This window comes from Sciurus vulgaris (genome assembly GCF_902686455.1).
Source record: "Sciurus vulgaris genome assembly, chromosome: 4".
In the NCBI taxonomy this organism is placed as follows: Eukaryota; Metazoa; Chordata; class Mammalia; order Rodentia; family Sciuridae; genus Sciurus; species Sciurus vulgaris.
The window spans coordinates 35,557,791-35,583,565 of NC_136464.1; the positions used below are offsets into that span (position 1 = coordinate 35,557,791).

Below are 25,775 nucleotides of genomic sequence, written 5' to 3' on the forward strand. Positions count from 1 at the left end.
CCAGTGGAAGTGAATTTTTATTACCTATTGAGAAAGGCATGAAGTAGTCACTCTTCTTAAAGTTGCTTCTTTCATCCAGAAAGTGGCCAGGGTCAAATATCTCTGGGTTAGGAAATTCCTTGTCATCATGCAGGACAGATGTTAGTGATGTTACTAAGTCTGTGCCCTGAAAATAGCAGACAGATAAAATGAGTTATGAAAAGTTCAAAGAGTGGGAGGAAATGATGGACTCACCTAATTCAATCTATCTGATCTATAGAGGTGGAAATCCAGGTCCAAAATAAAGCAGTGACATTTCCAGGAAGTCAAACCAACTCAAAACAAATTAATTTAAGGCCAGCAACAGTGGTCTTGTTAAAGTTTCCTGCATTGGCAGTTGAAGGATCAAATACTTTGCAATTTGAACGCAAAACCTTCTGAATCCTCTCCACTTCTCACCAACCTGGAACACAAAGCTTCCCCAACTGTTGCTCTATTTCATTACTTCAGTATTCACACAACTGGTATGTGGATTATGATAATCATATCAAACCTGTACTCCCTCCCAAAATGTCAGTAGTATTTGGAATCTGTTTATAGGTCTTTTTTTACCTTTTTTCCATATTTTTATTGGTGCATTATATTTGTACATAATGATGAGATTTGTTGTTACATATTTATACATGCACACAATATAATTTGGTGTTTGTCAGTCATTTTCAAATGGAGGGATGATCTAATTTAAGATGACTTCTGGGAAGACATTAACAAGCACACTAACACCTAGTGAGTGTTTATCATTGAAATGCAAGACATTTCTTTTGATTTAAAATGGGAGGAACTCATCATCACAGATGAATCCTACCATAAAAACACAACAGGGTTGAAAAATTAGAAAAGTTATTATTTTGCCACAATTCAGGTAAGATCATCAATTCAGGCAGGGATCATGAATTAATGTAAAATCTATTAGGTGAGTTATTTGGGAAAAAGGATATTCACTGCATTGTATAGTATTATTCCATTGATTTTTTTATCATCTCAACAATGGAGAAATCTGAAAGACATCCCCAGAGCAAGACATATGTAATGTCACCTATATAATGTTCTTGCCCAAACACATAACTGTCATCTAATCTCCAAGAAAACATTCACACAAAACCACACTGGGAAACATTATAAATGACAACAGATTTGACTCTTCAAAAGCATCAGTGCATTGAAATGAAACAAAGGGAAAGGAAATATTCTTGATTTCAGGGGATCAAAAGGACTAAGATAATCAAATTAAGTCCTGTTCCTTCCATGCACTATAGAAAGTGCCGCCCAAAAAAGCTATAAAAGAGCCGGTGTGGTGGTACATGCCTATGATCCCAACAACTTGGGAGGCTTAGGCAGAAGGTTTGCAAGTTTGAGGCCAACCTCAGCAACTTAGTCAGGCCTTAAGTGACATAGTGGACCCTTTCTCAAAATAAATAAAAAGGACTGGGAATGTAGCTCAGTGGTAACATGCCCCTGGGTTCAATAACCAGTACCTCCCACAAAAAACCATAAAGATATTTTAAGATAACTGGGAATATTTAATTATAGACTGTCTATTGAATAATATTACAGTACTGATTGTCAGAATAAACACTAATCAGCACCTAGGAATGCTTGCAGTGAGTTAAGGACTCTAAAGAACGTGAGAATGAAGGAAATAGAGAAGAGAATGTGGCCACTTCCCTTATGTCCAGTATTTAGGTGAGAAAGCAGAGAGATTGTGAAGTATGTACTCATGAAACATCTGAAGTAATCCACCTGCATGGTGGTCATGCAATATATCCTACATATTCTCCCTGGTTGTAGGTACAGTTGACGCCCTCCACTCTATTCTGGCTTGCTGCCACCAAGAAGTATACAAGTAATAAAATATCTAGAACCTCTCCATTGAGTCCCCCAAGTTCTTTCTTAGAGACTTGTAAATAGTACACTGGGGTGTTTGCAGCCCTGGGCCGCAACAATTGGCATAGCCAACAGGATCCCAAAGAAGAATGTGTTGAGTTAACTGGAGTTGAAAAAGGACATAGGGTATGCAGTGAAAAATCCCAGGCTGGCCAAAAGTCTTGATGTGGTTTTGAGGTGGCTTCTTATTGGTGGGACAATGGGGAGGACAAGTACATGAATGAAATGATACCCTGAAAACACCAGAGAGTACTGCAAACAGTATCCAAACTCATTGTGGGAAAGTGGGAGGAAACAAAAATGCCTCCTCTGTGGTGGCAAGGCCCCTGATGTGTACGTTAAGGTTAGCAACAGACCAGGACGTAGCCACTCAGTTTCGGCTCCTAGAGTGCAAGAAGAGCTCAGACAAGGAAAAGAGGCCCATGTAGCAGAAGTTGACAGCAAGGACGTGCTGCTGTGATGCCTAGAACTTGCAAGGGAGCATCTGCAGGCTGTGCATGCCACTGTACTAATCTGAGGGTACACTGAGGGCCCAGAGTCCATATTAGAGCATTGGCAACTCATGAAGACTGGGACCCTCAGACGTGGGATCCACTCAGGAAGTCCACTATTTCCAGTGGCTCAGAAGATAAGGTGCAGAAGGAAGGTATAATGGAAGCAAGACCAGTAATGATCCAAAACTTAAAGACCCAGCGCGAGCAGTCGAAGGGGACTGAAACAGATTTGTTACCTGCTCCAGAGAGATACTTAGGAGAGACAGAAAGACTGAAGCAGGAAATGTAAGTCTGTGTAACTCAGTTCAAATTGGAAGGATCACTACTAGCCTCCCATAAACAGCTCACCAGATAGATTCTCAGCTCAGTTCTACCAGATCTTTAAGGAACTAATGCCAAAGTTCCTCAAGTTTTTCCATGAAATAGAAAGGAATGAAAAAAATTCCAAATACATCATATGAAGCTAGTATCATCCTCATACCAAAACCAAATAAGGTTACATCAAGGAAAGAAAACTGAAGACAAATATTCCTTATGAACTTAGATACAAAAATTCTTAATAAAATATTAGCAAATGATATTCAACAATGTAATGATTGTAAATTATGACCAAGTTGGATTTATCCCAGTGTTGCAAGGATGGTTTAACAATAAGCAAATCAATAACTGAAATTCTCACACACACAAATAGAATTAAGAGCAAAGACCACATGCCAGGCGTTGGGGCTGTACCTCAGTGGCAGAGTGCTTGCCTACCATGTATGAGGCACTAGGTTCAATCCTTAGCACTGCATAAAAATATAAACAAATAAAGGCATGATGTCAATCTACAACTACAAAAATTCTTTTAAAAAATCACATAGTCATTTCAATAGATGAAGAGGTCTTTGACAAAATTCAGCACTGATTCATGATAAAAACACTGAAGAAACTTGGGATAGAAGGAATCTACTTCAGCATCACAAAGACTACATATGACAAACCAAAAGCCTACATCATAGTGAATGGGGAAAAACTGAAAACATTTCCTTTAAAATCTGGAATCAGACGAGGATGTCCACTCTCACCAGTCCTATTTAATACAGCACTATAAATTCTAGTCAGAGCAATTAGGCAAGAGAAGGAAATAAAAGGGATAAAAATAGGAAAGGAAAAAGTCAAATTAACACTATTTGCAGATGATATGACCCTATACTTAGAAGATTCAAAAGTTCCACTAGAAGACTCCTAGAGATAATAAACAAATTCACCAAAGTAAAAAGTTACAACATAAGCATACATAAATCCACAGCTTTCCTGTGCACCAACAATGAATCTGTTGAGAAATAAATCAGGAAAATAATTCCATTCACAGTAGCCTCAAAAACTAAAGTACCTTGTAATAAATCTAACCAAGGAGGTGAAAGACCTCTACAGTGAAAATTATGGAACACTGAAGAAATGGAAAAAGATACACAGAGATTGGAAAGACCTCCCATGTTCATGGGTAAGGAGAATTAATATTGTTAAAATATCTATACTACCAAAAGCAGTATGCAGTTTCAGCATGATCCCCATCACAGTACCAATGACATTCCTCAGAGAACTAGAAAAAAAAGTTCTGGAGGACTCAGCCCAGCCCAGGCCCATCCCAAGCGCAACTCCAGCAACACCCAGGCCCAGTGCATGGTCTAGCACACGTGCCCCGCAAGGTCTAGTGCCTAAGACCACACTGCGGCTGACCATCTACCAACACGTGGAGTCACCTCTGCCCAATAGCATGGATTATTTCCGACCAAGAAGCCACCATCCCAAGTGGGGCAGCTCCCTTCTTGGGACACTGAATTATCAAGAATCTTTCGGGCATCAGGCTTCTGAAGACTAGAAGGTTTGAACAATACAGTATAGGTTCATTGTAGAATTTTATTTATTAGTAGTATTATGATTATTCCTATTATACTTACTGTTATTCCTATTTTTCTTTTTTTTTTTAATTATTTTCTCTATATTTTCCTCTTATCTATCTGTTTCCTTGGAGACTCTTTTTCCCTTTTCTCCTGCTAACAACCAATTTCTTTTAATTCCACTTTCACTATTCCTACGATGTAGTACCTCCATAGACTCACTTCTTATCTCACTACATCTTGTACCCCTCCCCATCTTCTTTGTCCACAATTAGAAATGGTGGACCTTGTTGCAAATCTATTGTTTATGCTATAGATAATAATCAAATTCATCATCTCCATTTATTAAGACAATACTGTTAATTCTTAATAGGGATTATTTGGGTTAAGGATGCGTATTGTTTGTATTGTGTGCTGCTAATATTGATCTCCTACTTTAAGGGGAGGTATTGGAAACCTGAAGGGACACTATAAGTCTATAGTGGGGGAAACTGCAATACCTTGGATTCACACTGCTTAGAGGGGAAGATACATGAACAAGTTGAAAAAACAAGGGACGAAAGTGTCCCAAACAAACCTAGAAGCTATATAAATAGAATTCAATGACATTATGGTGGAAGAAATGTCATAAAGGGAGTTCAGAATGTACATAATTATAATGATCTGAGAAGCAAATGATGAGAAAAGAGAGCAAATGCAGACAATGAATAATCACTCCAATAAACAGTTAAAAGAGCAAATGTAGGAAGATAAAGATCATTTCAATGAAGAGACAGAGATTCTGAAAAAACCAAACAGAAATCCTTGAAGTGAAGGAAACAATAAACCAAATTAAAAACTCAATAGAAAGCATCACCGACAGAATAGACCACTTGAAAGACAGAACCTCAGACAATGAAGACAAAATATTCACTCTTGAAAACAAAGTTGACCAAACAGAAAAGACAGTAAGAAATCATGAATGGAACCTCCAAGAACTATGGGACATCATGAAAAGACCAAATGTAAGAATTATTGGGATTGAGGAAGACACAGAGATACAAACCAAAGGAATGAATAATCTATTCAATGAAATAATATCAGAAAATTTTCCAAATCTGAAGAATGAAATGGAAAATCAAATACAAGAGGCTTACAGGACACCAAATGTAGAAAATTACAACAGATCCACACCAAGACACATTATAATGAAAAAGCCGAACATACAAGATAAAGATAGAATTTTAAAGACTGAGAGAGAAAAGCATCAGATTACATATAGGGGAAAACCAATATGGATATCAGCAGATTTCTCAGTCCAGACCCTAAAAGCTGGAAGGACCTGGGACAACATATTTCAAGTATGAAAGAAAATGGATGACAACCAAAAATCTTATACCCACCCAAAACTTACCTTCAGATTTGATGACAAAATAAATCCTTCCATGATAAACAAAAGTTCAAAGAATTTGCAAATAGAAAGCCTGCACTACAGAACATTAAAGAAAATATTCCATGAGGAATAAATGAAAACCAATAATGTAGGTCAGCAAAGGAAACTACCCTAAAGGAAAAACCAGTCAAAGGAGAAGCCAAGTCAAGTTAAAACCAAAAATAAGCCAAAAGGACCAGGAACACAAACCATATCTGAATAATAACCCTGAATGTTAATGGCCTAAACTCATTAATCAAAAGACATAGACTGACAGATTGGATTAAAAAGAAAGACCCAACAATATGTTGCCTTCAAGAGACTCATCTCATAGAAAAGGATACCCACAGACTAAAGGTGAAAGAATGGGAAAAAACATACCATGCACACGGACTCAGTAAAAAAAGTGGGGGTTTCCATGCTCACATCAGATACAGCAGACTTCAAGCCAAAGTTAGTCAGAAGAGATAAAAAAGAACAAATCATGCTGCTTAAGGGAAGCATAAATTAGCAAGACATAATAACTGTAAATATGTATGCCCCAAACAATGACACACCCATGTATACATCAAACAAATCCTTCTCAATTCCACAAACCAAATAGATCACAACACAATAATACTGGGTGACAGTTACCCACCTCTCTCACCATTGGACAGATCTTCCAAACAAAAATCAAACAAAGAAATCATAGAACTCAATAACACAATCAATAATTTAGAATTAACAGACATAGACAGACTATGCCATCCATTGAAGAGCGAATACGCTTTCTTCTCAGAAGCACGTGGATCCTTCTCTAAAATAGACCATATATTATGCCACAAAGCTATTCTTAGCAAATAAAAGAAGATAGAGATACTATCCTATATTCTTTCAGATCATAATGGAATGAAATTAGAAATCAATGATAAAATAAAAAACAAACTACTCCAACACCTGGAGACTAAATAATATGTTATTGAATGATGAATGGATAGCAGAAAACATCAGGGAGGAGATAAAAAATTCTGAGAGGTAAACGAGAACAATGATACAACATATCAAAATCTCTGGGATGCTCTGAAAAGCAGTACTAAGAGGAAAATTTATTGCATGGAGTGCATTCAATAGAAGAAGAAAAAGTCAACAAATACATGACCTAACATTACATCTCAAAGCTCTAGAAAAAGAAGAACAGATCAACACCAAAAGTAGAAGACAGGAAATAATTAAAGTCAGAGCTGAAACCAACGAAATTGAAACAAAAGAAACAATTCAAAAAATTGACAAAACAAAAAGTTGGTTGTTTGAAAAATAAACAAAATTGAGAAACCCTTAACCACACTAACAAAGAGAAGAAGACAGAAAACTAATTACTAAAATTTGTGATGAAAAAGGAAAACCATGACAGACACAAAACATAAGTAGAAGCTATTTTGAAAATCTACACTCCAACAAAATAGATAATCTTGAATACACTGACAAATTTCTAGAGACATACAAGCCACACTAAATCAGGAGGACATATGCAATCTAAACAGACCAATTTCAAGCAATGAAATAGAGTCATCAAATCCTACCAACCAAAAAAAGCCCCAGACCAGACAGATTCTCAGCCAAATTCTACAAGAACTTCAAAGAAGAACTCATTCCAATACTCCTCAAAGTATCCATGAAATATAATAGAAGGGAACCCTCCCAAACTCATTCTATGAAGCTAAAATCACCCTGATAACAAGACCAAACAAAGACACATCAAAGAAAGAAAACGTCAGACCAATATCCCTGATGATAAGCAATGCAAAAATTCTTAACAAAATTCTGGCAAATCACATACAAAAACATATTTAAAAGATAGTGCAACATGATCAAGTGGATTTCATCCTTGGGATGCTAGGTTGGTTCAATCTCCAGAAATCAATAAATGTAATTCACCACATCAACAAACTGAAAGTGAAGAATCATATGGTTGGATCCAAGATGGCGGACTAGAGGGTGACTGAATCTCCAGTCTCTCCCAGAACCCCAGGATTCAGAAGGGGAGACATTGAGAGACTCAGACTAAAATACAGCCACGGGGTGAGTCTCCCCCATGGTGTGAAGCTTGGCCTGGGCAGCAGGCCCAGATGGGGTGGCTTATCAGAGCAGAGCAGGGCCGCTAGAATCTTTCCCCGGTACCCCTGCTCACTCCAGCAGTGGGCCTCCTCCCATAAGGCAGCTCTCGGAGCAGGCCACCCAGTGAGAGCCTTTCTGCACAGAACCAGCTCCAAGTCCCACCAGCGGTGAGCGCCAGCCGCAGGCAAGCTTCGGGACCAGGACAGGGCAGCCAGGGACTTCCCCAAGCAGCCCGGCTCCATCTGGCGGGAGGCACCTTTCAAGGCTAGCTCCTCAGAGCAGACTGCCCAGTGAGAGCCTTTCTATCCAGAGCCAGCCACAAGTCCCGGAGCCAGCGGAGAGCTCCGACACACAGGCAGCCTCTGGGACCAGGACAGGGCAGCCAGAGAATTCTCCAGACATCCCTGCCCCTTCCTGCCGAAGGCTCTTTCCACGGGATGATCCAAGATGGCAGACTAGAGGGTGACTGCATCTCCAGTCGCCCCAGAACCCAGGATTCAAGAAGGGGAGATACTGAGATACTCGGACTAAAATAGAGTCACGGGGTGAGTCTCCCCCACCGGATGAAGCTCGGCCTGGGCGGCAGGCACAGATAGGGGCGGCTTATCAGAGAAGGGCAGGGCAGCTAGAGTCTCCCCCAGGTAGCCCTGTTCACTCCGGGGGTGGGCTCCTCCCACACGGTCAGCTTCTCAGAGCAGGCCACCCAGTGAGAGCCTTTCTGCACAGAACCAGCTCCAAGTCCTGGAACCAGTAGCAGGCTAGGGGCAGCTTTCTTCAGAAGAACTGCATTATCAAGGTCCTCCAAGACTTCAGGCTACTGAAGGCTGGGAGGTGATACACTGGAAATCTACAGGGACACTATAAGCCAATAGAGGAAATCTGCAATATCTCAGAGTCCCACTAATATCTAACCAATATGAGAAAACAAGGGAAGAAAATGTCCCAAACAAACCTAGATACTATATCCATAAAACCCAATGACAGCACAGTAGAAGAAATGTCAGAAAGGGAGTTCAGAATGTACATAATTAAAACAATCAGGGAAGCAGACGAGAAGATTAGAGAGCAAATGCAGGCATTGAAGGAGGAGATGAAAGAGCAAATGCAGCCATTAAATGTTCGCACCAATCAACAGGTAAAAGACCAAATACGGGAAGCAAGAGATCATTTCAATAAACAGTTAGAGATACTGAAAAAAAAACAAACAGAAATCCTTGAAATGAAGGAAACAATATACCAAGTTAAAAACTCCATAGACAGCATAACCAATAGGATAGAACACCTGGAAGACAGAACCTCAGACACTGAAGACAAAATATTTAATCTTGAAAACAAAGTTGACCAAACAGAGAAGATGGTAAGAAATCATAAACAGAATCCACAAGAATTATGGGATATCATGAAAAGGCCTAATTTAAGAATTACTGGGATTGAGGAAGGCACAGAGAAACAAAACAAAGGAATGAACAATCTATTCGATGAAATAATATCAGAAAATTTCCCAAATCTGAAGAATGAAATGGAAAACCAAGTACAAGAGGCTTATAGGACTCCAAATATACAAAATTACAACAGACCCACACCAACACACATTATTATGAAAATACCTAACATACAAAATAAACAAAGAATTTTAAAGGCACGAGAGAAAAGAATCAAATTACATTCAGGGGGAAACCAATAAGAATATCAGCAGATTTTTCAATCCAGACCATAAAGGCTAGAAGGGCCTGGAACAACATTTACCAAGCCCTGAAAGAAAACGATGCCAACCAAGAATCTTATACCCAGCAAAACTTACTTTCAGATTTGACAACGAAATAAGATCCTTCCATGATAAACAAAAGCTAAAGGAATTTACAAAAAGAAAGCCGGCATTACAGAAACATTCTCAGCAAAATATTCCATGAGGAAGAGATGAAAAACAACAATGCAAATCAGCAACGGGAGGGAAACTAGCCTAAAGGAATAGCCAAATAAAGGAGAAACCAAATCATGTCAAAAACAAAAATGAGTCAAATGACTGAGAATACAAATCATATCACAATAATAACCCTGAATGTTAATGGCTTGAACTCATCAATCAAAAGACATAGACTGGCAGAATGGATTAAAAAGAAAAATCCAACAATATGCTGCCTGCAAGAGACTCATCTCATAGAAAGAGATATCCATAGACTAAAGTTGAAAGGATGGGAAAAAACATACCATGCACATGGACACAGCAAAAAAGCTGGGGTATCCATCCTCATTTCAGATAATGTGGACTTCAAGCCAAAACTAGTCAGAAGGGATAAAGAAGGGCATTTCACACTGCTTAAGGGAAGCATAAATCAGCAATAACAACATATAATAACAATATATAATAACAATCATAAATATCTATGCCCCGAACATTGGCTCATCCATGTACGTCAAACAAATCCTTCTCAACTCCAGAAAGCCAATAGACCAAAACACAATAATACTAGGCGATTTTAACACACCTCTCTCACCACTGGATAGATCTTCCAAACAAAAATTGAATAAAGAAACCATAGATCTCAATAACACAATCAATAATTTAGACTTAACAGACATATATAGAATATACCATCCAACAAAGAATGAATACACTTTCTTCTCAGCAGCACATGGAGCCTTCTCTAAAATAGACCATATTTTATGCCACAAAGCTACTGTTAGCAAATACAAGAAGATAGAGATACTACCTTGTACTCTATCAGATCATAATGGATTGAAATTAGAAATAAATGACAGAATGAAAAACAGAAACTTCTCCAATACCTGGAGATTAAATAATACACTATTATATGATGAATGGATAACAGAAGTCATCAGGAGAGAAATAAAAAAAATTCTTAGAACTAAATGAGAACAAAGACATCATATCAAAATCTCTGGGACACTATGAAAGCAGTACTTAGAGGAAGATTTATTTCATGGGGCGCATTCAACAAAAGAAGTAGAAATCAACAAATAAACGACTTAACGCTACAGCTCAAAGCCCTAGAAAAAGAAGAGCAGACCAACACCAAAAGTAGTAGAAGACAGGAAATAGTTAAAATCAGAGCTGAAATCAACAAAATTGAAACAAAAGAAACAATACAAAAAATTGACAAAATAAATAGTTGATTCTTTGAAAAATTAACAAAATTGATAAACCCTTAGCCACACTAACAAAGAGAAAGAGGGAGAAAACTCAAATTCCTAAATTCTGAATGAACAAGGAAATATCACAACAGACACGAGTGAAATACAAAACATAAATAGAAGCTATTTTGAAAATCTATACTCCAACAAAACAGAAAACCTCGAAGACATCAACAAGTTTCTAGAGACATATGAGTTACCTAAACTGAATGAGGAGGACATACACAACTTAAATAAATCAATTTCAAGCAATGAAATAGAAGAGGTCATCAAAAGCCTACCAACAAAGAAAAGTCCAGGACCAGATGGGTTCTCAGCCGAGTTCTACAAAATCTTGAAAGAAGAGCTCATTCCAATACTCCTCAAAGTATTCCATAAAATAGAAGAGGAGGGAACCCTCCCAAACTCATTCTATGAAGCCAATATCACACTGATACCTAAACCAGACAGAGACTCATCAAGGAAAGAAAATTTCAGACCAATATCCTTAATGAACATCGATGCAAAAATTCTCAACAAAATTTTAGCAAATCGCATACAAAAACATATTAAAAAGATAGTGCACCATGATCAAGTGGGTTTCATCCCAGGGATGAAAGGTTGGTTCAACATCCTGAAATCAATAAATGTCATTCACCATATCAATAGACTTAAAGTCAAGAATCACATGATTATTTCAAAAGATGCATAAAAAGCATTTGATAATTTACAGCACCCCTTCATGCTCAAAACACTAGAAAAAATAGGGATAGTGGGAACATTCCTTAACATTGTAAAGGCCATCTACACTAAGCCCATGGCCAATATCATTCTAAATGGTGAAAAACTGAAAGCATTCCCCCTAAAAACTGGAACAAGGCAGGGATGCCCTCTTTCACCACTTCTATTCAACATCATTCTTGAGACTCTAGCCAGAGAAATTAGACAAACCAAAGACATTAAAGGGATAGGAATTGGAAAAGAAGAACTCAAACTATCCCTGTTCGCTGATGACATGATTATATACTTAGAGGAACCTGGAAATTCCACCAGAAAACTTTGAGAACTCATAAGTGAATTCAGTAAGGTAGCAGGTTACAAGATCAATGCTCATAAATCCAATGCATTTTTATTCATAAGTGATGAATCTTCAGAAAGAGAAATTAGGAAAATTACCCCATTCACAAGAGCTTTGAAAAAAATAAAATACTTGGGAATCAATCTCACAAAAGAGGTGAAAGACCTCTACAATGAAAACTACAGAACACTAAAAAAGAAATTAAAGAAAACCTTAGAACATGGAAAGATCTCCCATGTTCTTGGACAGGCAGAATTAATATTGTCAAAATGGCCGTACTACCAAAAGTGCTATACTGATTCAATGCAATTTCAATTAAAATCCCAATGATGTACCTTACAGAAATAGAGCAAGCAATTATGAAATTCATCTGGAAGAATAAGAAACCCAGAATAGCTAAAGCAATCCTCAGTAGAAAGAGGGAAGCAGGGGGTATCGCAATACCAGATCTTCAACTCTATTACAAAGCAATAGTAACAAAAACGGCATGGTATTGGTACCAAAATAGACAGGTAGATCAATGGTAAGGAATAGAGGACATGGACACAAACCCAAATAAATACAATTTTCTCATACTAGACAAAGGTGCCAAAAATATGCAATGGAGAAAAGATAGCCTCTTCAACAAATGGTGCTGGGAAAACTGGAAAACCATATGCAACAGAATGAAACTAAACCCCTATATCTCACCATGCACAAAACTAAACTCAAAATGGATCAAGGACCTCGGAATCAGAACAGAGACCCTGCATCTTATAGAAGACAAAGTAGGTCCAAACCTTCAACTTGTTGGCTTAGGATCAGACTTCCTCAACAGGACTCCCATAGCACAAGAAATAAAAGCAAGAATCAACAAGTGGGATAGATTCAAACTAAAAACCTTTCTCTCAGCAAAGGAAACTATCAGTAATGTGAAGAGAGATTTCACAGAGTGGAAGAAAATCTTTACCACACATACTTCAGATACAGCTCTAATCTCCAGAATCTATAAAGAACTCAAAAAACTCTACACCAAGAATACAAATAATCCAATTGACAAATGGGCTAAGGAAATGAACAGACACTTCATAGAAGAAGATGTACAAGCAATCAACAGATATATGAAAAAATGTTCAACATCCCTAGTAATAAGAGAAATGCAAATCAAAACCACCCTAAGATTCCATCTCACCCCAATTAGAATGGCGATTATCAAGAACACAATCAACAATAGGTGTTGGCGAGGATGTGGGGAAAAAGGTACACTCACACATTGCTGGTGGGGTTGTGTTGGGGGCTGTGCCATGTTGGCGGCGCCAGGATGGCGCCTGATCACATCGGCAGCGAGGAGGTTAATTGACATAAGCACACTCAGGTGATTTTCTCGTCCACGCACACAATGTATGCGCATGTGTTCTAGAGCTCTAATTGCCTGCTCTAGCGTCTGGCCTAATCTTTGCGTAAGAGGCGTGGCCCTGCTCTCCGCGTCCTGGAGGTGATATAAGCATAGGCGGAGCGAGACAGAAGCAACAGCAGCCATTACCAGAAAAGCTAGTAGAAGAAGACACACGCGGGGCAGCAGCCAGAGGGAAAAACACGATATAGCAGCCATTAGAAGCAACCAGAGGAAAAGACACGCGGCGCAGCAGTAGCCAGAGAAGAAGACACGCCACAGCAGCCATTAGAAGCAGCCAGAGGGACATACGACAGCAGCCATTAGCAGAAGAAAAGCAGTAGCAGAAGCTTAGGTAGACACACCCTTAGTTCACAGGATGCAGGACTTTAAGGCGTGGCAGGCCTCTCTCCTTCTAAGCTCTAAGAAAAGCCTGTCTTTCTTTCAAAGTTTCTCTCTTAAGCAAAGTTTCTTTCTCTCTGATAAGCGGGGTCTCTTTCTCTCTCCTCTCAAAGCAAGTAAACCTCATTTCCTCTGTCCTCTATAAACAAGCAAGAAAGCAGTGCACCAAAGAGAAAGATAGAAGTGCCTCAGTTTCCACTCCACCACCCATAAGACCCATGCAAGTTGTTGCTGCAGGTGGTGTCAAATATCCATGGATTTTGGAACTGCAAAGAGCCAGCGACAGGGTTGCAAACTCGTGCAGCCACTCTGGAAAGCAGTGTGGAGATTCCTCAGAAAGCTTGGACTGGCACCACCATTTGACCCAGCTATCCCACTCCTTGGCCTATACCCAAAGGACTTAAAATCAGCATACTACAGAGATACAGCCACATCAATGTTCATAGCTGCTCAATTCACTATAGCCAGATTGTGGAACCAACCTCGATGCCCTTCAGTTTATGAATGGATAAAGAAACTGTGGCATATATATACAATGGAATATTACTCCGCCATGAAGAATGATAAAATTATGGCATTTGCAGGAAAATGGATGAAATTGGAGAATATCATGCTAAGTGAGATAAGCCAATCTCAAAAAACTAAAGGACAAATGATCTCACTGATAAGCGAATGAGAACATATAATGGGGGGTGGGAGGGGTTAGCGTTAGGGTTAGGGTTTGGTTTAGGGTTAGGATAAGGAGGGTGGTAAGAATGGAGGAAGGAAGGACTGTATAGAGGGAAAATAGGGGTGGGAGGGGTGTAGGGGAAGGGAAAAAATAACAGAATGAATCAAACAACATTACTCTGTAAATTTATGATTACACAAATGGTATGCCTTTACGCCATGTACAAACAGAGAAACAACATGTATCCCATTTGTTTACAATAAAAAAAAGAATCATATGGTTATTTCAATAGATGCAGAAAAAGCATTTGATAAAATACAGCACCCCTTCATGCTCAAAACACTAGAATAAATAGGGATAGAATGAATATTCCTCAACATCATAAAGGCTATCTATGCTAGTCCATGAACGACATCATTCAACATATGGAGAAAAACTAAAAGCATTCCCCCTAAAAACTAGAACAAGGCAGGGAGGCCCTCTCTCACCAATTTTATTCAACATCATCCTTGAAACTCTAGCCAGACCAATTAGAAGCACCAAAGAAATTAAAGGGATACAAATAGGAAAAGAAGAACTCCAACTATCACTATTTGCTGACGACATGATTCTCCATTTATAGGATCTAAAAAATTCCACCAGAAAACTTCTAGAACTCATAAATGAGTTCAGCAAAGTAGCAGGATATAAAATCAATGCTCATAAATCTAATGCATTTCTATTCATAAGTGACGGCTCCTCTGAAAGAGAAATTAGGAAAACTACTCCCATTCACAATAGCTTCATAAAAAATAAATACTTGGGAATTGATCTAACAAAAGAGGTGAAAGACCTCTACAATGAAAACTACAGAACACTGAAGAAAGAAATTAAAGAAAACCTTAGAAGAAGGAAAGATCTCCCATGTTCTTGGATAGGGAGAATTAATATTGTCAATATGACCATACTACCAAAAATATTATACAGATTCAATGCAATTCCAATTAAAATTCCAATGACATGCCTCACAGAAATGGAGAAAGCAATCATGAAATTCATTTGGAAAAATAAAAGACCCAGAATAGCCAAAGCAATCCTTAGCAGGAAGAGTGAAGAAGGAGTATCACAATACCAGACCTTCAACTATACTATAGAGAAATGGTAACAAAAATGGCATGGTATTGGCACCAAAATAGGTAGACCAATAGTACAGAATAGAGGACACAGAGACAAACCCACAAAAATACAGTTATCTCATACTCGACAAAGGTGTCAAAAACATACAATGGAGAAAAGATAGCCTCTTCAACAAATGGTCCTGGGAAAACTGGAAATCCATATGCAGCAAAATGAAATTAAACCCCAATCTCTCATCCTGCACAAAACTCAACCCAAAATGGATCAAGGACCTGGAAATTAGACCAGAGACCCTGCACCAAATAGAAGAAAAGTAGACCCAAATCTTCATCTTGTCATCTTAGGACCAGACTTCCTTAACATGACTTCCAAAGAACAAGAAATAAAAGCAGAAAACAATAAATGGGATAGATTCAAACTAAAAAACTTTTTCTCAGCAAAGTAAATGATCAACAACGTGAAGAGAGAACATAGTGGGAGAAAATCTTTTACACACACACTTCAGATAACACACTAATCTCCAGAGTTTATAAAAAACTCAAAAAATTTAACACCAAAAACACAAATAACCCAGTCAATAAGTGGGCTAAGGAACTCAGTAGACACTTCACAGAAGATCTACAAGCAATCAACAGATATATGAAAAAATGTTCACCATCTTTAGTAATAAGAGAAATGCAAATCAAAACTACCCTAAGATTCCATCTCACCCCAATTAGAATGGCAATTATCAAGAATACAAGCAACAATAGGTGTTGGCTTGGATGTGGGGAAAAAGGTACACTCATACATTGCTGTGGGGTTGTAAATTGATGCAATCACTCTGGCAAGTAGTATGGAGATTCCTTAGAACACTTGGAATGGAACCACCATTTGACCCAGCTATCCCACTCCTTGGCCTATACCCAAAAAACTTAAAATCAGCATACTACAGTGACACAGTTACATCAATGTTTACAGCAGCTCAATTCACAATAGCTATATTGTGGAACCAACCTAGATGCCCTTCAATAGATGAATGGATAAAGAAATTGTGGTATATATTCACAATGGAATATTATTCAGACATAAAGAAGAATAAAATTATGGCATTTGCAGGTAAATTGATGGAGTTGGAGAATATCAAGCTAACTGAGATAAACCAATCCCAAAAAATCAAAGGCCGAATGTTTTCTGTGATAAGTGGATGATGATACACAACGGGTGATATTCAACATGGTATTGGAAATCCTGGCCAGAGCAATCAGACAAGAGAAAGAAATATAGGACATCAAACTGCAAAAGAGGAAGCCAAATTGTCAATGTTTTCAAATGACAATTTTACATACAGAAACCCCAAGGACTTCATCAAACAAAAAGTTATTAGAATTAATAAATGAATTCAGTAAAGTTGCAGGACACAAAATCAACCCATAAAAATGAGAAGCATTGCTATATGCCAATACTGAACTGAAATAGAAATCAAGTAAGCAATTCCATTTACAATGACTTACCAAAAAAAAAAAAAAAAAAAAAAAACTAGGAATAAATTTCAAAAGAAACAAAAGATTTGTATAATATAAGCTATAAAACACTGAAGAATGAAATTGAAGAAAAATACACACAAAAATGGAAAGATATCCCATTTTCATGGATTGGAAGAACCAGTATTTTTTAAATGTCCATAGCAATCTACAAATTCAGCACAAAATACCAAAAAAAAAAAAAAAAATAGCTTCATAGAACTAGAAAAAAAACAATGCAAAAATTTGTACGTAATCACCAAAATCCCTGAATAGCCAAAGTCATCGTGAGCACAAAGAACAGAATGGAAGTATTAAAGTATTAAATGACATGACTTCAAAATATGCTGCAAGACTGTAGTAACCACACGGGGGTGAGGAACTGCCAGTTAACCAGCCTGCTCTGCGGATCTGGCCTCCACCATTTACTCATTCTTAGTGCTTTGTTCTCCTGTAGAGCCAAGAATGGAACCCAGAGCCTGCACATGCTAGGGGCCTGCTCTACCTCTGAGCTGCACCCCGGCCCCCTTAGCACCCTTGCCTTTTCCTGGGGAGCATGCTCTCTCTCCATGTGACACACCACAGCATAATGAGAGTTTGGGCTCAGGCAAACATGAGATGTGGGCTCAGATCTCGGCACCACCCCCAGGAGTAGGGGTGAAAACTGAGATGCTACTGTTAGGATGATGGGAAATGAGGCCTGTCCGGGGCCGAGCATGTGTGCTTTAGCAGTTGATCATCTCCATCCTCCTTTTTCTTGACAGTCTTTGGAATGTTTTGGTTCCTTTAGAGAAGGTAGAGAAACTGACATCTTGTGAGGGCCACTCTGAGTCTGGGTCTCAGGTTGAACATCTCATAGCTTTTGAAGTGCCTATTGTTCCCAGGTGCTGAACAAGAGGCCTTGGGGACTTCTGTGATGTGTAGAGTTCTGCCAGGCTTATTTTGCCTCTATGGAAGTTTGTTCCCTGATGCCTCAGTTCCGCACGCATCTGTCACAGTCTGGGTACCAGACTCTATTTAGAGAAGGGCTCTTGCCACTGTTATGTGCACATAGATCTTGTGTGTAAACAAGCAGACTAGAGATGATGAAATCCCACCCAAAAAAAAAAAGACGGTAGTAAAAAAACAGCCTGGTGTTGCCATAAAAACAGACTCAGACAAACAGAACAGAATAGAGAGCCTAGAACAGAAGTAAACCTTCCCACCTCCAGCCAAAGGATTTTCAACACAAGTGCTACATACACACACTGGGGAAAGGACAGTCTCTCCAGGAAATGGCGCTGGGGAAATGGGATATCCACATGAAGAGGAATGAAACTAGACACGCCAGTTACAAAACTCCACTCAGAGACCTAAAGACAGATCCAAAGCAACGAAACAAAGAGAAGAAAACATAAGGAACACCGTGGGATATTGGAATGGGCAAGGGTTATTTGGAAATACCCCAAAACACAGGAAACGAAAGCAAATATACACAAATTGAATTCCAGCAAACTAAAAGCTTCTGCATGACAAAGGAAACAATCACCTGATGAAAGAGAAAAATTGCAGGATCAGATAAAATATTTGCAAACTACACTTGGAACAAGGGGTTAAAATCTAGAAAATATAAGGAATTCCAAAAACTCAATAGCAGAGAAACAATCCAATTAAAAATGGGCAATAGCTCTAAATAAACATTTCTCAAAAGAAGATATATATAAATGGCCAATGGGTAATATGAAAAGTGCTCAACATCACTAATAGTAAAATGCAAATCAAATCCTTCAGTAGCAAAGGCTATTATCAAAAAGAAAAAAGACATCAAATGCTGGAGAGGATGTGGAAAAAAGGGAAAACTTGCACACTGTTAGTGTCACATAAATCAGCATGGTCACGGTGGAAAAGAGTATGGAGCGTCCTCAAAAATTAAAAATAGAACTACCATGTGATACAGCAATCCTGTTGTATAGATTCAAAGGAAATGAAATCATTTCCTTTGTTGAAAGATACATATTCACTGCCATGCTATTTTGCAGCACAATTCACAATTGCCAAGAAATGCAAGCAACCTAAGTGTCCACCAACTAACAAATGAATGAAGAAAATGTGGTACATATACTCTTGGAAAACTATTTAACCATAAAAAAGGAAATCCTGTCATTTGCAACAATATGGATGGAACTGGAGATCACTATGTTAAGTGAAGTAAGTCAGGCACAAAAAAGGAAGTACTGAATGATCTCACTCTTAAGTGCAATTTTTTTTAAAAGTCTCAAAAAATTGAGATTAGACTGGTGTTTACCAGAGGCAGCAAAAGTAGGGTGATGAAAGAGATGGTGAAAGATTAACCAATGGGTAACAAGTTGCAGTCATACAGGAATAAGAAGTTCTGGCATGCCATTGCAGAGTCAGGTTACTTTAGACACAATTGTGTACCATATATCTCAAAAAGCTAGAAAAAAAGATTTTGAATGCTTTCACCATAGGGAAATGGCAAACATTTTTTAAGGCTATATATGTTTAACCTGATTATACATTACATGTATCTAAACATTATACGTTACCCGATTCATATGTATAATTTTTATATTTTTATGTACCTTTAAAAATTTAGAAAAATAAAAATAAAAAATTTTTAAGTTATGAGAATCAGAAAATAAGAACTAAAGCAAAGTATTGAACCATATGATAGAATTGTGCACACATAATTTATTAATAAATAAATTTATAAATTATTAGCAATGATAGGTGAATTCAGCAAGATTGCTAAGTAAAGGATCATCAAAATAATAAATAATAAGGTCAATTATATTTCCATGTGCCAGTAACAAAAAGCATTTTTGAAAGTATACTATTTGCAATAAACTCAAAAATCTCATTTATTTAGGGTAAAAACAAATATGTAAGCTGCCACACTGAAAAAAAAAATTGAGAAAATTAAAGAAAGCCCAAATGAAATGAGTACATAATTGTATTCATATATTGAAAGAATTAACATGAAAAGATGCCAGTGCTTTCTAAGTTGATCTATATATTTAATGTCATCCTGATTAAAAATCTCAGAAGAGTCTTTTGGAAAATTGATAAACTGGACTTTTAACTTTTATTCGGAGATATAAACATCTAAGAGTTGCCAAAAGAAAGGGCCAAAGAAGAACAAATCTGGAAGAGGCCAGCAATCAAGATGCGTCAGAAAGCTTTATAGCCTCGAACTGTAAACAGCACGTGCCACACAGGTGAGTTTTTCACTTCTCTCACCTTGTATTGGTAGTGGATCGGGACCATAAGGTGAATTCAGGAACTTCCAGAGCACTGAGGTGCAGTATAAGAGGAACAAGCTTACCTTGGGGATCATGTAGTTCCTGAATTTAATGTTACAGGTGGCCACATGGGGCACATTGTTGGGTATCAGGCTGATGTATCTCTGGATCTCATGCACCATGGCATCTGTGTAGGGCATGTGACTTCTGTCCTGCATACAAGGGCTCCGGTGTCTGCCAATCACATGTTCAATCTCTTCCTGGACTTTAGCTGGTAAGATATAAGAAGTGATAGAGTAAGAGAAAGTAGTACATGTGTCACAGTAATTTAAGGCTATCTGAAGAATGATAGAGGTATCCCAAAGCATCATAAAGCCATAAAATACAGCTAGACTTAGAATTGCTGTGCGGTGGATACATACAACTCCTACAAACTAAGCATTAAGATAAGTCTATAAGCACCTACACGTTACTGTACAAGACAAGTAATACAAATAGAAACAATGAAGTAGTTTGATACATAAATATCTTGTTTATATGAATGCAAATTACTATCCTTGCAAAAAGAAAAACAGAAAACAAGAATCGCTTTCACATCAAATTAACATAAGGTATTTTAAATTTTGAATTCCACTGAGATTTACATGTGTATATGATTTGTGAGTTGTGTATATGTATTTATTTTCAACTTGCACTTGCTTTGAAACATTCTAGAAAGTTCTTCTGTAATTTATGTTGACATTTATTTAAAAAATGACTGTTTATTACTTGATCATACTATTTTAGACAACTTCAAACTTACTGGTAATAGAAATAAGGACTCACACCTCCAACATCACCTTGTGCAAAATACACAAAGACACACACACAGAGACTCTTCTGATGCTCTCTTTTCCCCAGTGTAATTATATCATAATTCTTATTGTGCCAGTATTCATTGTCACATTAATATGACTTCAGAAATATCATTTACAAGTAAGATGGGTGTGGTGGCTCACACCTGTAATCCCAGTGGCTCAGGAGGCTAAGGCAGGAAGATTGCAAGTTCGAGGCTAGCCTCAGCAATTTAGCAAGACCCCATCTCAAAATAAAACATTTTAAAAATGGGTTGGGGATGTGGTTCAATGATTAAGCAGCCCTGGGTTCAATCTCTGGTACAAAAAAATAAATAAATATTTATATTAATTATATGTAATTTATATTTATTATATAATTTATATGTATTTATTTTATTTATATATAACTATTATATTTATTATGTATAATTTATACTTATATATAATTTACAAGTAAACAACTATAATTATGCTTCAGCTTTTGTGAAGCGAAAATCTTGGAATTAAATGTGTCTATTTTAATTCCTAACTTTCAGATGCCAATTTAGAATTATTGCAAATTTTCATATATGTTTCAAATTCCTAGTCATAATTTTCTCATTACTAAAATCATCAAATCATCAGTCATGTTTCTTTTGATCTTGGTGTCTTCTCTCACACCTGCGTTATCCACCTGACTCCTTCCAGGCCAGGACCCAACAGCCCTGACACGCTCATCCTCCTCCGTTGAGCTCTCCTGATTCCTGGAACCCATGACTGCCTCTGACTTGGTTCCAGGCATTTGGATAGAGCACATCCTTTAGTATCTTTCTGAGAAAGTAAAAACAAGAAGTAAAATTTGGCCAGCTTATAGGCCCGAAAATATTTTTTTGTCTATGAAAACCCATTTGTTTACAATAAAAATAAATAAATAAATAATAAAATACACATAATACGCAAAAAAAAAAAAAAAATAAGAGGACAGTTGTTATTGAGAATTCTAATGTCATTCTGATTCTTAATCTAGGGTTTACACCTGGCAGCTGAATTTCATCAATAAGATGGACAAGGAAGCAAGGATCTGAGAATCTGAGTGAACTCTTACTTGAGGCTTCCTTTCAGTTCTGTGCTTCCTTCTTTCCCTGTGTCCATGTTCCTGAGTGCTGGGCCCTTAGGCTCAGTTTCTCTAGAGAGTGATTATCCCTTTCCTCTGGGGGGAAGTTATCTGATGAATAGTGAGATGGAGAGAACCTGGGCAGGAGACCTCCTGTTTCTGCTTTCTTTGACACTTGGTTCTTCAATATACTGAGCCTTATGGAAGTTGTAGGGACATAAATTAACCTGATCGTCATGTTAAATCTTCCTACTATGACATTCAGGGTACAATTTCAATCTTTTTACCTAATTAGCCATCTCCTGTTCATCTGTTTCTTTCCAAAGTTTTGCAAAGACTTATTACTATTTTCTACACTCCTCTGCTCCAACTTACATAGAAGTAATTCTCATTTGTAATTAATTTAATATCATCTCAATGGGATCCTGACCCAGAAAAATATGTGCACAACCAGAAATTTTTAAAAATTTGAGGTTGTTTGTAAAAGATAAAAACAATTAATATTCAGAAAAATTCTCTTCTTGGCAAGTATTTTTCTAGACTCAGATTTCTATAATAATAAAATTCATTAGGTGCATATTCTGCCTAAATAACATATCTCTTTCTTGTAAATATGAGCTATTAAAATACTTCCCAGTATCTGGAAAATTTCTCAAGCCATCTACCAAACTTCTAGACTATTCACTATGTTTCAATACCATTTCCATTTTCCCTGACCCACAGATTAATAATAAAGATCTGTAAGAACACACCTACTTTTCAAAGTAGTTTATCCACTAGAACACCAATGTACGATGATGCCTGTGCCTGCTGCAAACTCCTTCCTATGACCTCCAAACTCTGTCCAGAGTATTCTGTCACCAAAATACAAAGACTTTTCTCTTATTCACTTTCTCCTGTTTTCCAAATTTGTCTCATTGTTATCCCTTTGTGATATTAGTAAAAATTATATCTGGTAACCCACAAATTTTGATAATTAAATTTCTCTAAGAGGAAAAATGTGGAGAAGACTAGCAGTGTCTCAACTATGTCTCTGTACTCATACCTGTAATTTCTGGGTGCTTCAGCAGGAGCAGAAGTCCATATCTCAGAGTGGAGCCGGTTGTTTCTGTTCCAGCTACAAATAGATCAGTTACAGTGGCCAGCAAGCTTTCAATAGTAAACTCAGACAGTTGATTGTGCTTCTCCTAGGAATTTTTGATTATTTAATTAGTAAATAGCTACCATCATATTAAATTACATTAAATCCCAAATAAGAGATTAGTCCAAAGAAAATCATATTTAGAAAATAGAAACTGCATAGTATAGCAGAGAATGTAAACTAGTTGACCCACTTTTCATTTCTTACACCCCTTATTTCTTGCTTGCCTTAAAAATTCCATTGCACAGGCATTATTGCAGCTATGTCAGTCATGATACATATTTGATGCCAATGACAGAAGGAACCTGCTGGTACCATTTTCTCTTCCTTCTTCTTACTAAAACACATATGGGATAGTGGAGGTGGTATAGGTAATACTTTGGAACATGAGCACTTCAGCATCAATGCAAAGGCTCATACACTAAGTATGGTGATGGGAAACGGCAGGCACAAGAGTTCTTGGTATTTCAGGGCTATTGTGTTACCTCTGTACTAAACAATAGGAGATTATATGTATGTGAGATAAACATACTATTTTTTAATCCACTGTTAATTTTTTTCCTTCTTATATACACACAGAATCTTAATTGGTACAAAAGGATAAATCAGAGCCACGTCTTATAAGATATTATGAGCCATAATCAAGAGTTTGCAGTTTCTAGCCCAGCATGGTGGCTCATGCCTATAATCCCGGCAACTCAGGAGGCTGAGGTAGGAGGATGGCAAGTTGAAAGCCAGCATCAGCAATGCAGTGAGTAGCTTAACAAGACACTATCTCAAAATAAAATATAAAAAGGGTTAGGGGGTGGGGCTGGGCTCGTGGCACAGAGGTAGTGCACTTGCCTAGCACATGTGAGGCACTGGGTTTGATCTTCAGCACCACGTTCTCAGTTTTTGGAGGAATCTGCATGCACAACTGCTTCCAGACTGGCTAATTTTCAGTCCCACCAACAACATCAGAGTGAACCTTTTCCCCCACATCCTCACCTGCATGTATTATCTTTGTGTCCTAGATAATTGGAATTCTGACTGGAGTGAAATGAAATCTGAGTGTTGTTTTGATCTGCATTTCCCTGACTGCTAGACATTTTGAATATTTTTTTCATATATTTTTTGGCCATTTGTATTTCTTATTTGAGAAATGTCTCTTTCCCATTTATTGATTTGGTTATTTGTTTTCTCGGTTTGTTGTTGTTGTTGTTCTTTTGTTTTGTTTTGTTTTTGTTTTGGCGTGATGCTTTTTGAGTTCTTTATATATTCTGGATATTAATCACCTGTCAGAGGAGTAGCAAGTAAAGGTTTTCTCCTATTCTATAGTCTCTGTCTTCAAGTCTTAATCATTTCCTTGGCTTATGCAGAAGCTTTTTAACTCAATGACATCCCCCTTACTGGTTCTTGGTTTTATTTCTTGAGCTTTAGGTATCTTGATAAGGAAGTCAGAGCCTCCACTAACACATCCAGGTGTTTCTCTACACCACAGAAAAAAATGGCAATTTAATACAAACCTGCCAGCATCCTCAAGGGCTTTAATATCCATGGCAGAGAAGGATATAAAATACAAAGATCATGGTTTCTCCCTGAAAGGAATTTACTAGAATATTCTTCCAACTGCTGCTGCTCCCACTGCTGCTGGTAACTAACTGTATCAGGGAGCTTAATGGGCCAACAAGCAGATCCCTGGCAACGTGAGCATGAGTCCCTTAGCTTTCTCCAAAGGCACCCAAAGTGATAACTTCAGATGCACCTATTCAACTTGTAAGAAGCTTGTCTAGACATTGAATGCCAAACTCTGTACAACCTGCGTCATTAACCAGGTAGCTCTGGGGGTAGATGGGGATCTTTATCCTTAGATCATGGAAGGTGGAAAAACAACAGGGACACTTCCAGCAGCTATCTTCACAAGATCAAAGAAAATAGCTAAAATGTGAGTGCAGGTATTTGCCACAGAAACTCTCCATGGCCTGGTGGAGAGAGAAAGAGAGAGAAAGTAGGAGATACACACACATTCCCGGATTCACTGTGAGGATACAGGAAACACATATCTAACATCCCAACCTTTCCAACCACATCTAGATAGTGTGAATTCTACCTTAACTATCTTGTGGTACTGATAGGACATGACAAATCCTAATCTCAAAGGGCTGAAAAAACCGACACAGCAGTTTAAACAAATACAGATATTTGAGAAGCACCTTAGTATCTACAACTAAACTGGTAAGATCCTTCTTCTATTAGAAGACCAGGAGAGGAAGTTGTTTTATATAATGTGCATAAACCATCACGGAAAGTTAAGAAAAATTAAGAAATAGAAATATACAGCCCACATAAGATAAATCTCCAGAATTCAACCTTAGCAAAATGGATTGTCTTTTGCCTGACAAGA

General features: G+C 37.7%; 1 protein-coding gene across 3 annotated transcripts in view; it reads right to left on the reverse strand.

Moving 5' to 3' along the window:
* Positions 1-25,775, reverse strand: part of LOC306660042 (cytochrome P450 2C55-like) — a 69,577-nt gene that overhangs the window by 31,557 nt on the left and 12,245 nt on the right. For 2 of the 3 annotated variants that reach the window (XM_079138112.1, XM_079138109.1), the window contains exons 6-8: positions 23,297-23,438; positions 20,406-20,593; positions 25-166 (exon numbers count right to left, since the gene is read on the reverse strand). The exons of the other annotated variant lie outside the window; for it this stretch is intronic. In XM_079138112.1, coding sequence (XP_078994238.1) covers positions 25-166; positions 20,406-20,593; positions 23,297-23,438 — 472 coding nt within the window. The remainder of the gene's footprint in view (positions 1-24; positions 167-20,405; positions 20,594-23,296; positions 23,439-25,775) is intronic. 3 annotated transcript variants of the gene reach the window in all.